The sequence below is a fragment of the Hyperolius riggenbachi genome, chromosome 9 (assembly GCF_040937935.1).
Source record: "Hyperolius riggenbachi isolate aHypRig1 chromosome 9, aHypRig1.pri, whole genome shotgun sequence".
Taxonomy (NCBI): domain Eukaryota; kingdom Metazoa; phylum Chordata; class Amphibia; order Anura; family Hyperoliidae; genus Hyperolius; species Hyperolius riggenbachi.
In genome coordinates, this window is record NC_090654.1 from 256,971,744 (window position 1) to 256,987,230 (window position 15,487).

The 15,487-nt window shown below is 45.1% G+C and overlaps 1 protein-coding gene across 2 annotated transcripts in view; it reads right to left on the reverse strand.

The window, feature by feature from the left end:
- The window catches only part of LOC137533156 (cholesterol 24-hydroxylase-like), an 85,634-nt gene extending 82,778 nt beyond the window's left edge, over positions 1-2,856 (reverse strand). For both annotated transcript variants that reach the window (XM_068254371.1, XM_068254370.1), the window contains exon 1: positions 1,906-2,856. In XM_068254371.1, the coding sequence (XP_068110472.1) occupies positions 1,906-2,042 (137 nt within the window). In that variant the 5' untranslated portion in view covers positions 2,043-2,856. The remainder of the gene's footprint in view (positions 1-1,905) is intronic.
- Between the last annotated feature and the right edge of the window lie 12,631 nt (positions 2,857-15,487).

Here is a 15,487-nt window from a genome sequence, read left to right on the forward strand (position 1 = left end):
AGCTGAGGAATATATGTACAATTCTTAGCATAATTTACCACCCACAGAAAGCCTAAGTGTTGGCGGAAAAAAAACAAGGTATACTGTAGATCATTTTGCTGTGATAAGTAGTGATAAAGTTATTGGGGAATGAAAGGGAAAAGTGCTGACAGGTGAAAATTCCTCTCGTCCATAAGGTGAAAAATATCCAGGGGCTGAAATGGTTAAAGAGTAACTGTCAGGCTGCAAAAGCTAATTTAAACCTCTATTCTCCTGTGTTAAACAGTTTAGAAGGAAGCCAAAAAGGCAATACTGAAGTTAAAAATCTCTCTTACTTTTGATCTGTGCTAAACAGCAAGGCTGTTATTCCCAAGCTCTTAAAAGGACGAGAGGTCGCATAACATACTGCAAAGCATTCTGGGGCTACTTCTCCCCACCTTGGGTCCTCCCCTCGGCTGCTAGTGAGAAGTTACAGGCTCATATTACAGCAGCTTGTAATGCAGCCCAGCTCACAGCACTGAAAAATCACAGGGCAGAGTATACTGCATGAGTACGCTATTGTTCCTAGCCACATGGCTAATTAATATTCACTGCACAGTAGTGTTGTCCATTACAGATCTTTTTTGTGAGTGGAATCATCAGGAAGCAGGGAGGACATGACCACACAATTGGCTTCATAGGAGACAGACAAACATGGAACCTGCCATGAGCTGTCAGGAGCATCATTCTCTGCAAATACTATATAAAAATTCTGTGAAATCCAAACGTGGACAGTGAAATGCATATGTAATGCTGTACAGCCAATATTTAGCTACTGATATATGTGTTTTTTTTCTGAGACCTTATACCTAACAGCTCCTCTTTAAGGATGGCTTCTTTTACCTGTGTAGAAAGTTCCTTTGACCGCATGTTGTCTGTTCACAGCAAAATCTTCCACGTGGAAGCGCCACACCTCAAATCAAATCAAGCCCTCTTATCTGCTTAATTGATAATGACATAACGATGGACTTGTCCACGCCTGCCCATTAAATAGTCTGTGAGTCAATTATTCAATTACTTTGAGCCCCTGTAATAAAGGGATATTGTTTAAAAAAATACTTTAGGCCCCTTTCACATTGGGACCTTTTCACTGCGTTGCGTTACCCTTTTTTACCGCAGGTTGACGCTAGGGCCATGAAAGTCTATAGAGCCTTTCTGTGCATTGTCGGGCACCACGTGCGGCGACATGCGGCAGACAGGAAGTCATGTAAGTCTATGGCGACACAGCTTTTTTTAATAAAAAAATTCTCGTTGGCGTTGCAACGCACATGCGTGGAAGCATATTTTTTAAATACACTTCCGTGCACTTTGTATTTCCATCACAGGAAGTGAGCGCTAGAGCCTCACTTCCTGTTTGTCTGCCAGCCAGAAGGAGGATTACCGTGTATTAACGCGGAAACCCCAAAAGGCTATTTTTAGCATTGCAGGGCAATCATCCGATCGCACCACACTGCCGGTTTAGTGTTAAACTGGCCTCAGTAGCCTTACATTTTTATACAATTGTTTTGTTCTCATTGAATTAAAGCTGAAACTCTGCACTTTAACTGTATCTGAGTTGTTTCATTTTACAATAAATTGTGGTACAGAACCAAAATAAGAAAAAAAAAAGTATAGACCTAACTGTATGTATCCATTGCTTTTTTTTCCAACGTTACAGGTTTGCTTTCACATTTCACGTGTCAGAGATGTATAAATGCAGAGTAAGAATTTACACAAAAAAAATACTAATGCATACTAGGGAAAAGAAAGTGTGTAAGAAAAAGTCTAGCAATCCAACAAACCTCAATACAAGTAATCCCTGATCCAACTGGCATCACAGTTGTAGAGGCACAACTACGCTGATCCATTGCTAATCCAGAGAGACATAAAACAATGGCCAGGTCTTACCTGTCTCTTGGGGGTCCAGGGATGTGGTCATATTTCCTGTGAATATAATAGATATATGCACAGTACAGGAGAAAGCAGATCCCAGAGAAACAAGCCATTAGGAGAAAAGTCCATAATATGAGGCTCCAGAATCCCATGATGTATGGGGTGTCTGTGTGATGCCTGTGCGTGAGGTGCCTGTGTGATACCTGTGAGTGAGGTGCCTGTGTGATACCTGTGAGTGAGGTGTCTGTGTGATGCCTGTGTGTGAGGTGCCTGTGTGTGCTCAGTGGAAGTGTCTGTGTGATGCCTGTGTGTGCCCAGTGTCTGTGTGATGCCTGTGCGTGAGGTGCCTGTGTGTGAAGTGTCTGTGTGATGCCTGTGTGTGCTCAGTGGAAGTGTCTGTGAGATGCCTGTGTGTGCTCAGCAGCAGCCAGTAGATGTTGATGTGTGTGCTCAGTGCTCAGTGTGATGCCTGTTTGTACTCAGTGGAAGTGCCAGTGTGATGCCTGTGTGTGAAGTGTTTGTGTGATGCCTGTGTGTGAGGTGTCTGTTTGATGCCTGTGTGTGCTCAGTGGAAGTGTCTGTGTGATGCCTGTGTGTGTTCAGTGTGATGCCTGTGTGTGCTCAGTGGAAGTGCCAGTGTGATGCCTGTGTGTGAAGTGTTTGTGTGATGCCTGTGTGTGAGGTGTCTGTTTGATGCCTGTGTGTGCTCAGTGGATGTGTCTGTGTGATGCCTGTGTGTGCTCAGTGCAAGTGTCTGTGTGATGCCTGTGTGTGAAGTGTTTGTGTGATGCCTGTGTGTGAGGTGTCTGTTTGATGCCTGTGTGTGCTCAGTGGATGTGTCTGTGTGATACCTGTGTGTGCTCAGTGTGATGCCTGTGTGTGCTCAGTGGAAGTACCAATGTGATGCCTGTGTGTGAAGTGTTTGTGTGATACCTGTGTGTGCTCAGTGGAAGTGTCTGTGTGATGCCTGTGTGTGTGCTCAGCAGCAGCCAGTAGATGTTAATGCCAGGCTGGCCCTTGGATAGATAAACTCTTGTGTAGTCCTGTGAGTGAAACCTATCAGCAGAGGCTGTGTCAGTGCGACAAGGGATGTTGCACAATCACCGTCTCTTGAAGAAAACACAGCTACGTTTTTAGGGTTTTCTACCTCCTTGTTCATTCAACGGTTTACCTGAATGTATGCTTTACACAAACGTACAGGGCAGCCAGTTCCAATGGGAAATTGTAATGATGTACCTGGCCTGTACTTCTTATGTATCTATTCAACAAAATACAAAAAACAAACACAATTCACTTTTTCTCCTAGGTTTTCTCCTAAGAGATAATTTTCCATCTTCTGTTTAAAATTACTTTTCATCGCTCTGCAATTGAAAAAGTACCACAAAAGAAGGTGTAAAAGTACTGTCACAATTATTCTGAGTATTTTCTTGCTAGTTGGTGGCTTAAAGTGTACCAGAGTTGAATAATATTAAAAGATTTATACATACCTGGGGCTTCCTCCAGCCCCATGCTCAGTCTTCTCCATTTTCTGTACCGGGTCCCGTAACTTCAGCCAGTCGCGGCCAGTGTGACGCAAGAGAAGTGCTCTCTTTAGGTATCTCTCCAGCAGCCGCTGGAGAGATACATAGAGGGCACGTTTCTCTTGTGTAGACTGGCCGCGACTGGCTGAAGTTAGGGGAACTGGTACAGAAGCTGCAGAAGATCGAGGACGGCAGCGTGGGAGCGATCCGTGTGCATGGGGCTGGAGGAAGCCCCAGGTATGTATAACACTTGTATTAGTGCTTAGTTCTGGTTTCCTTTAAAGGGCATTTTAAAACGATGTGAAAATATTGAAAACGTATTAGTACGCCACTGGTGAGCCAAATGAGGGCTCTCCCTGCTGCCTCTCAAATCCCCGCGGCGTTAAATACTATTGCCCCATCTGAGTCGTAGCAACTTGGAGGGAGATGAAATTGGGGGTTTGGCCATCGCTGGAACCCCGAATGACCATTACGTGCCCCGCGCACTATGGCTCTGTTCACATCTAAAATCGAAATTGTTGACGGCAGAGATTTTCAATTTTTTGCACTTTTATTTTTCTCCTCCTTGCGCTTTTAGGGCGATCACCGGCGCTTAAAAAAAACGCAAAACGCCCTAGGTGTAATTAAACCCTAAAAAAGTTTTACGGCAGTTTTGAAGTGCTGGGAAAGGTGACTGTGTACAGCCCCGGCATTAGCATATGAGGCTGACAATGCTGTACTTGTAGAGTGATTGTGGACAAGGTTTGTGTCAGTGCTGGAGCTGTGAGCTGAGTCCTTCTCCTGAGCAGATAGTGGAGGAACTCCCTTGTCCTTATCACCAGGGCACACAACAGGGCGGTGTGAATGCTAATATTCAAGAATACAAACAACAGTCTTTTTTGTGTGGGAATTCCTCTATTTATTGGCAACTGGCAGAGAGTAAAAATATGAATGCAGGGGCAAGGGGAGGGCAGATGTTTTTGCAGCGTTTGTCATTTATGCCATGCGCCCAATCAAGCGTGTCGGCCCGACATCTTGCAGCATGTGCATGGTTTTGGCGGCACTGTTTTTCATCCAATTCGATAATTATCGAATCAGATGGTCGATCGCCCACCAAATCAATAGATATATGGGCACCTTTAGAATGAGGTTTATCTGTACTGTGTTGACGTTATTAGGATAACCGGTATTAGGAACGCAACAAAATGGTTGTACTTATTTTATTCGCTTACTAAGCACCTTTAAATTCCAGAGATATAAAGGGAATAGTGCTGTATTTCCTCGATTATAAGTCTAGAAATGTAAGTCTGATTCACTAAATAAAAGTATAGGGTTCGACTTATACACAAGTCACAAGCAATACTAAGCACACAGAGTAATGTGTGTAACTACTGGTGAGATTCCCATTTACAGCAATTTACCCTTGATTATTATTATTATTATTATTAATTAGATTTATATAGCGCCAACGCAGCGCTGTACAATAAATAGGATTACAGACAATGATAACAGGGTTGACAGAACAATACAGGTAACAGACCATAGATACAACAATACAGGTAATAGCAATAAGATACACAACACAATGCAGATAATAGTACAATGCCAGATCATAAACTGGAATGGTAGTGGTAAAAATTACCAGTTCCAAATTCTGGGTGCAGTGCACACAGTCAAGTATGATACACAAGGGGAGAGGGCCCTGCCAAAGGCTTACAATCTAGAGGGAGGGGCTGGTGACACAAAAGGAGGGATAAAGGTATTGCCAAGAAAACACAGGTCTGAAAGTCCTGGCCACAACAATTAACAAGGAAATGGTAAGAGGCAAAATACTGGGCTTCAGGAAGGGGGGAAGGGGGTGAATAATTGCTGCACTTGGGGGCCTGAATGAGTTATTGGCTGTGCTTAAGGGACAGGAGGGGTTAATGGCTGCTATACTTTATACATTGCAGTCATTAACCCCTCCTGAGCCCCAAGTGCAGCTGTTAATTTTTCCTGGTCCCCAAGTGCAGTCATAAACTTTGCTGGTAGACTTATATTTGAGTCAATAAAAAATTCCAGCTTATGAGTTCATAGAAGATTTTATTTTTTGTCACAAGTTAGTGGAAAGTGACACTTTGTGAAAAAGAAACAATAAAAATCAATTTCCGCTAACTTGTGACAAAAAATAAAATCTTCTATGAACTCACCATACTCCTAACGGAATACCTTGGGGTGTCTTCTTTCTAAAATGGGGTCATTTGTGGGGTTCCTATACTGCCCTGGCATTTTAGGGGCCCTAAACCGTGAGGAAACCAAATGCCGCAAAATGACCCTTGAAATCCTAAGCGTACTCATTGGACTTTGGGCCCCTTAGCGCAGTTAGGGTGCAAAAAAGTGCCACATGTGTGGTATCGTTGTACTCGAGAGAAGTAGTACAATGTGTTTTGGGGTGTATTTTTACACATACCCATGCTGGGTGGGAGAAATATCTCTGTAAATGGACAATTGTGTGTAAAAAAAAATCAAAAGATTGTCATTTACAGAGGTATTTCTCCCACCCAGCATGGGTATATGTAAAAATACACCTCAAAATACATTATACCACTTCTCCTGAGTACGGCGATACCACATGTGTGGCACTTTTTTGCAGCCTAACTGCGCTAAGGGGCCCAAAGTCCAATGAGCACCTTTAGGCTTTACAGTGGTGCTTACAAATTAGCACCCCCCAAAATGCGAGGGCAGTAAACACACCCCACAAATGACCCCATTTTGGAAAGTAGACACTTCAAGGTATTCAGAGAGGGGCATGGTGAGTCCGTGGCAGATTTCATTTACTTATTTTTGTCACAAGTTAGCAGAAATGGAAACTTTTTTTTTTTTTTTTTCTTGTCACAAACTGTCATTTTCCGCTAACTTGTGACAAAAAATAATATATTCTATGAACTCACTATGCCTCTCAGTGAATACTTTGGGATGTCTTCTTTCCAAAATGGGGTAATTTGGGGGGTATTTATACTATCCTGGAATTCTAGCCCCTCATGAAACATGACAGGTGGTCAGAAAAGTCAGAGATGCTTCAAAATGGGAAAATTCACTTTTTGCACCATAGTTTGTAAACGCTATAACTTTTACCCAAACCAATAAATATAGGCTGAATAGGTTTTTTTTTTTAATCAAAAACATGTTTGTCCACATTTTTCGTGCTGCATGTTTACAGAAATTTTACTTTATTTGAAAAATGTCAGCACAGAAAGTTAAAAAAATCATTTTTTTGACAAAATTCATGTCTTTTTTGATGACTATAATAAAAAGTAAAAATCGCAGCAGCAATCAAATAGCACCAAAAGAAAGCTGTATTAGTGACAAGAAAAGGAGCCAAAATTCATTTAGGTGGTAGGTTGTATGAGCGAGCAATAAACCGTGAAAGCTGCTGTGGTCTGAATGGAAAAAAAGGGTCTGGTCCTTAACCTTAGCCGCGCAGGAGGTTTTCTCAGGCCCTGCTGGGCCGATTTGCTTAATTTTTTTTTTTGCTGAACACAGCTAGCACTTTGCTAGCTGCGTCAGCACACCGATCGCCGCTGGCCCGCGCTCAATCACCGCTATCCGCTCCGCGTAGCATTAGATGTTTTTCATACTTGAGTGTTACATTAACTGCAAATTTCACCAAGCACTACTTATTAGTAGGAGGGCTTTTCGGTCTCTTTTATCCCCCTATACATTCCTAGTGGTTTGGGTCACCCCGAGCTGCTTGGTTACTCTGTTGTACTGGTCCAAGTCCTATCCCATACAGCCATATCAATCCCTGCAACATACTGATGAGGGCCAAAAGCCTGAAACAAGCTCTGTACATGTGGGGTTGGTGTGGCTGTGTGTACAGCTATAGGCTTGCTATACACCAGCAGTTCTGGATGCTTGCTTTGCTTATAAGGGTGGAAAGGGATCATTTGCATATTCAGTAGTGGAGCATTGTGGGTAACCACAAATGTTCACTTATAGCTGAATTATTGGAGCTGACGCCGCCCACCCCTGAAACCCCCCCCCCCCCCCCCCTCCCTTGAATACATAACCTGATCCAGCCGGCGCGAGTCCCCTGGTCTCCGCTGTCTCTTCTCCGCTCTGGGCTCCAGCTTATCTTTACTTCCTGCTGGGGAAGTTTAAACAGTAGAGGGTGCTCTACTGTTTAAACTTCCTGTCGGGACAGGAAGAAGTGAAGCCAGCTGGAGCCCAGTACGGAGAAGTGACAGCGGGGACACGCACCGGCAGAACAGGTAATGTAATGCCACTAGCGTCGGTCGTCGGACATTCGAATGCCGCTATAGACGCACTGCCGACCCGCCGGCGATCTAGCGAAATCTTCCGCACGGACAGGTCGACGGGAATGATCGATTTTGGATGGAAATCGATCGTTCGATCAGTGTTTGCGCAATGATTTCACAGCAGATTTGATCACAGTTATCGGCGGGAAAATCATTAAGTGTATGGGCCCCTTTACTAGCGTGGCAGGTAAGAAAAAACTCTTGCCTTGCATGCTGCACGAAACTACAATCCCACATCTGCTAACTCACAAACATCTCAGCAGCCTTCACCGTGATCTGATATAACTCAGGTAAAGGTGCCAAATCCTAATCATTTAATGTCAGGATATTTTTTAATTAACTCAGGTTCAGGTTAGGATATAGTAAGCTCATTGAGTATTTTGGGTGTTAATAGCGGAGTTCGTTTGATTTCGGTGGTGGCTATCTGGCGCTACTTTATGTTGTGCATTGGTTGTCTTGTGCCTCACTACTGATTCCCATAATGAAATCCCCAATCCCAATGACTTACCTTTAGCTTTATACCCTTACCGACACCTAATGTTTACACTGGGCATCTCCTAACTGAACCTAAACTGATGACCATTGTGCCGTCTGTAGAAGGAAGTAGTTAGAGGGAGGGTGGTGTGGGCTGTGTACATAAGGGTTAACTCACCTAAGCTCCTGCCTTCTTTCGGATGGGCAGCACGGTGGTGTAGTGGTTAGTGCTCTTGCCTTGCAGCGCTGGGTACCTGGTTTGAATCCAGCCAGGTCTACATCTGCAAGGAGTTTGTATGTTCTCCCCGTGTCTGCCTGGGTTTCCTCTCACATCCAAAAAATCACAGATAAGTTAATTGGCTTCCCCCTAAAAATTGGCCCTAGACTATGAAACATAGATAGACATATGACTATGGTAAGGACTAGATTGTGAGTCCCTCTGAGGGACAGTTAAGTGAGAAGACAATATACTCTGTACAGCGCGGCGTAATATGTTGGTGCTTTATAAATACTAAAATAAATAAATGTGATCCAGGCCAAGTTCCATCTTCTTACACTTCCGCATTCTAAACTGGAGCTTCTGCTCTGAAGGCAGAAGTGAAAGACGATGGAATGCAGCTTGGAATGCATCGATAGGATTGTGGTGGCCTAAATGAGTTAGCACTTACATACACAGGATGCACCCCCCCCCCCTCCACACACACTTAAAAAGACACTGAAGCCTCCACAAAACATCCCTGCAGCTGGACTCGCAATTAAAACCCCTGGAATCCTGAGGCAAAAATCCACAACTTTCAAAGTTGTGGATTTTTCTGCCCGGAGGAGGCAGAGCTTTGGGCTGTAGCTCTGCCTCCATGCGCGTCAATCTGCGCTGATTGCCGCCTCTCCCCGCCCCTCTCAGTGAAGGAAGACTGAGAGGGGCGGGGAGAGACGGCGATCAGCACAGATTGACGGGAGCTACAGCCCAAAGCTCTGCCTCCACAAGGAAGCGCTGCCCAAATATCCCCCCAGGGATTCCGGGAGTTTTAATTGTGAGTTCAGCCACGGTGATGCAGTGTTTCAAGTAGGGCATTCATGCTAAACAGTATTCTGCAGTAAAAACAGTTTTGGAGGCTTCAGTGTCTCTTTAACCACCCTGGCGTTCTGATTATATCGCCAGGGTGGCTGCGGGAGGGTTTTTTTTGAATAAAAAAAAAACTATTTCATGCAGCCAACTGAAAGTTGGCTGCATGAAAGCCCACTAGAGGGCGCTCCGGAGGCGATCTTCCGATCGCCTCCGGCGCCCAGAATAAACAAGGAAGGCCGCAATAAGCGGCCTTCCTTGTTTTGCTTATATCGTCGCCATAGCGACGAGCGGAGTGACGTCATCGACGTCAGCCGACGTCCTGACGTCAGCCGCCTCCGATCCAGCCCTTAGCGCTGGCCGGAACTTTTTGTTCCGGCTACGCTGGGCTCAGGCGGCTGGGGGGACCCTCTTTCGCCGCTGCTCGCGGCGAATCGCCGCAGAGTGGCGGCGATCAGGCAGCACACGCGGCTGGCAAAGTGCCGGCTGCGTGTGCTGCTTTTTATTTGATTAAAATCGGCCCAGCAGGGCCTGAGCGGCGACCTCCGGCGGTGTTGGACGAGCTCAGCTCGTCCAGACCGCTCAGGTGGTTAAAGAAAATCTGTAACAAGAAAAAAAGAGCGCCTGGGGGGTATCTCTGGAGGGGGAAGGCTTCCCCCGTCCTCCTCTGCAGAAGGGATAAAACGCTGGGTCCCCCCAAGGTTCTCATTGTCGGATGCTTGTCGGCCTGCTCATAGGTGCAGTAGCAGCTCTCCGCTCGGACTCCGGTGGATATAGCCGAGCCATGATCGGGTCCGCTCTGCTGTTCAGGCGTGGGTCATATGCTCCTGTGCAGTAGAGCGGAGCTGATTGGGCTTGGCTATTTCCGCTGGAGCCTGACCAGAGAGCCGCTACTGCCCAAGTGCGCAGCAGCAATTGTAAATATCATTGCCAATTTTGGGGGGAATCAGCGCTGGATCCAACATCCACAGAATAGTAGCGTTCAGTTCATATAGTCAATCATCTGCGATGCTTCAGGATCTTCTTTGTCATATGAACACACCTCAAGAAAACATAAAAATACAAAAGTGCAGACTGTTATGAGTTAGGCAACAGGGCCAGTTTAAGCAACAATGGGGCCCCAGGGCAAAATAAACCTGGGCCCCCCCCCCCCCCCCCCAACAGATACCCCGGAACAAAAATCGGCATTAAGGGACCATTTTTGCAGCTGGTATAACAGGGTGTGAAGCCCCAATCGGTCGGAACTCCACATTCTGGCTACCCCAGCCTGCATAGAGGACAAGGGGTTAAAAAGTTTCAGGAGGGGGGACCCCACATCATTTTTAAAGAAAAAATTCCCACGCTCTAAAGATAAAAAAAAAAATTGGGAAAATAGGAAAAAATGCCAGGGATCTTCATACAGCCATATTGCGGCTGTATAGCGATCCCTGGCCAAAGCGATGCAGCTGCGTATAGACCCCCTGGAAACCCCATCAGGAAATTTATTGCGCTTTCGTTTGATGCATGTAAAATTACACTACCGTTAGGTTTGCTACTAAAAGTGACATTTACCGCATTTAAAAGTATACTTTTTTCCTTCAAAACTTTAAAATCTATTTTTTCAAAAACTATAAGGTCTTTTTGAAAAATTGTTTTTTCCTCTTATTCCCAATGATCTCCTTAACATATCCTGCAAATTTAGGGTTTCTAGCATTTAAGGTGGATTTGCTATTAACCGTTAAAGTTGGCGAGTTTTTAAATGTGTATTTTTTTTCCTTTGAAACTTTAAAATCAATTTTCTCAAAAACTATAAGGTCGATTTGAAAAATGTTTTTCCCCTCTTGTAGCCACTGGGGGCCCCTACAAGCTCTTGGGCCCTGGGGCAATTGCCCACTTTGCCTCTATGGTAGCGCCGGCCCTGTTAGGCAACACACCTCCAATGTGACTCTCTCCACATGCCTAAAGTGTGCAGGTATGGGGGGTTGGGCAAACCACCACCAGCTAGTCATGCACTCCCCTCCGTCCCCTCTAATTCCCTGCTCACTGGCAGAAGTTGTATGAGAGAGTTGCAGGGCCTTGCTTCTCACTGTTATGCCAGAGGTTCATACGCTTTAAACAACCACTTGCAGCCTAAGCCTCTAATGGAGTATACCGATCCCCCGGTCTAGGACCACAGCAATCCTCGTCTCCCGCTTTCAATAGCGTCAAGCGTCCTCCTCGTTTGACGGCGAGGAGGACGCTTGATGACTTGCGCCTGCGCAGTAGAGCGGACCCAACGGAGATCGGCTATTTTTGCCTATCTCTGTGCGGTAAGCCGCAACAGCGCCCCCGCTGGAGCCAGTGAAGGTAAATTAATGAGCGCTTATCAGCATTTGTCAGGTTTGTTGAGGGAGGATTCCTGGACACTTCGGGGGAGCCAGCGCTTGACTGCCTGCAGCTACAGGGGAGGGGAAAGCCTCATTGGGACCCTGAGTCTTCCCCCTTCCAAGGTGAGTACCTCCCAGGGGGACATTTTTTTGATACAGGTTCTCTTTAACCACTTCAGCCTACAGCTTCGAAAATCTTATGCATCCAAGCAATGTTCACCTCCCATTCATTCGCTAATAACTTTATCGCTACTTATCAAAATTAATTGATCTATATCTCGTTTTTTCCGCCACTAATTAGGCTTTCTTTAGGTAGTACATTTTGCTAAGAGCCACTTTACTGTAAATACATTTTAACAGGAAGATTAAGATAGAAATGGAAAAAAAACATTATTTCTCAGTTTTTAGCCATTATAGTTTAAAATTAATACATGCTACAGTAATTAAAACCCATGCATTTTATGTGCCCATTTGTCCCGCTTATTACACCATTTAAATTACGTCCCTATCACAATTTATGGCGCCGATATTTTATTTAGAAATAAAGGTGCATTTTTTCAATTTGCGTCGATCACTATTTACAAGCTTATAATTTTAAAAAATGTAATAAGATACTCTCTTGACATGTATATTTAAAAAGTTCAGACCCTTAGGTAACTATTTATGTAGTTTTTTTTTTTTTTATTGTAATTTTTTTTATTATTTTTTTTAATACAAAAATGTATTTGGGTAATTTTAGTTTGGGAGGTAAATAGCCAATTTTAGATGTAAAATAATGTATTTTTTATTCAATACAGGTATGTGGGTGCAGTTTACTATTTGGCCACAAGATGGCCACATTCAAAAAGTTCCTAGATGCGAACGATGTCGCATCTAGGAACTAAAATGAAGAGAAGTTGTTTCCTGGGGGCAGAAATACCACGCTCTCTGATGAGAAAGCGTCGGTATTTCTGCCGGGGACTTGGATCGGTGAATGGGAATTATATTCCCATTCACTGATCGGGGGGGCAGCGGGAGGTAGCGGGGGCGCGCGCCACGGCTGCAGCACCACTGCCTATCTGGACGGATATATGCGTCCAGATATGGCGAAGTGGTTAAAGGGAACCCGAGGTGGGTTTTAAGAATGCTACTAGGACACAGAGGCTGGTTCTGCATACAATAACCAGCTTCTGTTACTATACTGTGCCTCCCCCCCCCCCTGCGCTCTGCTGTCCCCCAGAAAAAAAAATGCCGTGCTAGCGACATGAAGCGGCGATATAGAGGAGGCGGGGGAGCGGCGGTAAATGACAGCCTGGAAGCCTGGATGTAAACAGGCTGCTAGCGACACGCTGCATGTCACTAGCACAGCGTTTTTTTTTTTGGGGGGGGGGGGACAGCAGGGTGCACTGTATAGTAACAGAAAAAAAAATACATATATCCAGGTACATCGCCTTTAGTTAGGACATTAAATAAGTTATTAAGGAAAGGGAGGTGCCGAAGGGGGTGTGGCTAGAAAACAGCAAAAATCTATTAAAGGGGTTATTTCACGAAAAAAGTAGGCAGTTAAAAAATGTGACAGATGACAGGTTTTGAGCCAGTCCATCTTTTTAAGGGGGATTCTCAGGGCTTTCTTTGTTTACAACAGCATTTCCTGAACAGCAGTTTAACTGCCAAAATAGCAAGATACCCGCCGGCCTCCCTAATCACTTTCACACTATTATGTCAGTTAGACTTTGCAACTGTTGTTCAGGAAATGCTGTTGAAAACAAAGAAAGCCCTGAGGGCCCATTTCCACTATAGCGAATTCGCATGCGTTTTTCGCATGAAAATTCGCATAGCAATACAAGTGAATGGGACTGTTTCCACTTGTCAGGATTCCTTTGCGTTTTTCTGTGCAGAAAAAATTCGCATGGCAGAGCCATCAGAATTCGCATAGCGCATACCGCTATGCGAATCGCATACAATGTATTTAATAGGAAATTCGCATGAGGTTTGGGCATGCGAATTTTCATGCGACTTTTCATGCGAATTCGCATAGAAACAATGGAAAAGCACTCCAGCACTGCCATGGTTAAATTCGCATACATCGTCATCCATGCGAATTCGCATGCGAATTCGCATGAAAATTCGTATAGACCCGCATGCGAAATTCGCATCCGCATGCGAATTTTTACCGCGGCGATTCGCACCGCACAAGTGGAAATGCAGCCTTAGAATCCTCCTTAAAAAGATGGACTGGCTCAAAACCTGTCATCTGTCACATTTTTTAACTGCCTACTTCTTTCGCGAAAGAACCCCTTTAAACCTTCGCACACTCGCATGCAAATGTTCAAACAAATGCATTCACAGATTCACTCTCTATGCATGTTACAGGGCCAGAGTTAGGACACCTATGTTTACCTGGGTACTTCTGCGTAGTATAGGTGACTAAGCATAAAAATGCATTCTTCTGTGAACTAAGACCCAGGCTTTTAACTTAGCTGTAGGGATAACAGTGGTGCCTGGATGAGTGAATCTGTGAATGCATTTGTTTGAACATTTGCATGCGAGTGTGCAAAGGGTTAATAGATTTTTGCTGTATAGTAACAGAGGCTGGTCATTGTATGCAGAACCAGTCTCTGTGTCCTAATAGCATTCTTAAAACCCACCTCGGATTCTCTTTAATATCCTCAGTTTGCATTTCTCACTGAAGATGACAGATGGCGCTCTTCCATAAGAAACAATGTAAGTGCATTCAGCGATTTGAATGTTTTAAAGTCCTCCCTCTAAAGCAGTGGTCCTCAAACTAAGGCCCGCGGGCCGAATGCGGCCCCCTGAGGCTTTTTTACCGGCCCCAATGTATTACTTATAGATGCGGTCAGCTACATCTTTAAATATTGGTGATCCACATATAGAATAGCAGTGCTGGCACCACCCATCCACATGGAAGCCAGAAAGCAGTAATTTGCTGGTTTCGAGTCAAATTCCACATCAGGTGACACTGCTGTCCAACTGGACTGCAGATTGTCACCTGGGTATGCTTCACTGTCTGGCCCTCAAAGACATCATTTTATGTATATTCCGGCCCCCCAGCAGTCTGAAGTATGTTGACCCGGCCCTGGACCCAAAATGTTTGGGGACCCCTGCTCTAAAGTTTAAAACCTGTGTATTTCCAAATGAGCCAGTAGAATGTTGCTCTTGTTTTCATAGCATTTAGATGGAGAGACTGGGAAAATTGATGTGTGTGTGTGTGGCCAGCTTTAGATGCTGCATTTATCAGTCTGAATCAGTCTGAATCACCTGAACTCTTGCACAGGACAGAAGGAAACAGAGAAATCCACCCTGCATGTAGTTTGAAAGTTTAGCCTGTTTAATTCCCCATCTGTGACTAATCACAAGTTGTAATTTGATCTCTCTTGTTTCAGCTTAGGAATTTCGTCAGTCCTTGGCAGAGCAGCTAATTTGTAATTCTGTAATTCTGCAGGACTGCCCCGGATTGGGGGGGTCTGTCCTGTGGCACCACCTTGTGTCCCAACTAGGCAGAGAGGAGGGGAAAAACTGATCGAGGCACCAGCCGCGTCAATGCACAATGCAGGGGCGCGGGCCGCCATAATTCCTCCCTTCCTGTGATCTGATCTTCATCTTAGTCACAACAATAGACAATCACAGTCTGCTTAAAGGAGAGGCCCAAGGTGAAATCAAAATCCACTTACCTGGGGCTTCCTCCTGCCCCTGGCAGCCGTCCTGGGCACTCGCCGCAGCTCCGTTCACTGCCGGTGTCCTCCGCTGAAGTAGCCGACCTTTCCGGATCGGCTTCATGTGCGCTCCACGGCGCGGGTCACGTGGTGTAGCTGACGTCATCAGGTCTCTACTGCGCAGGCGCAGTACACACAATGCAACTTGTCGGATTACCTGTTGCTCCAGATACACAACCCAATCGCAATCTCAGATCTGCACATT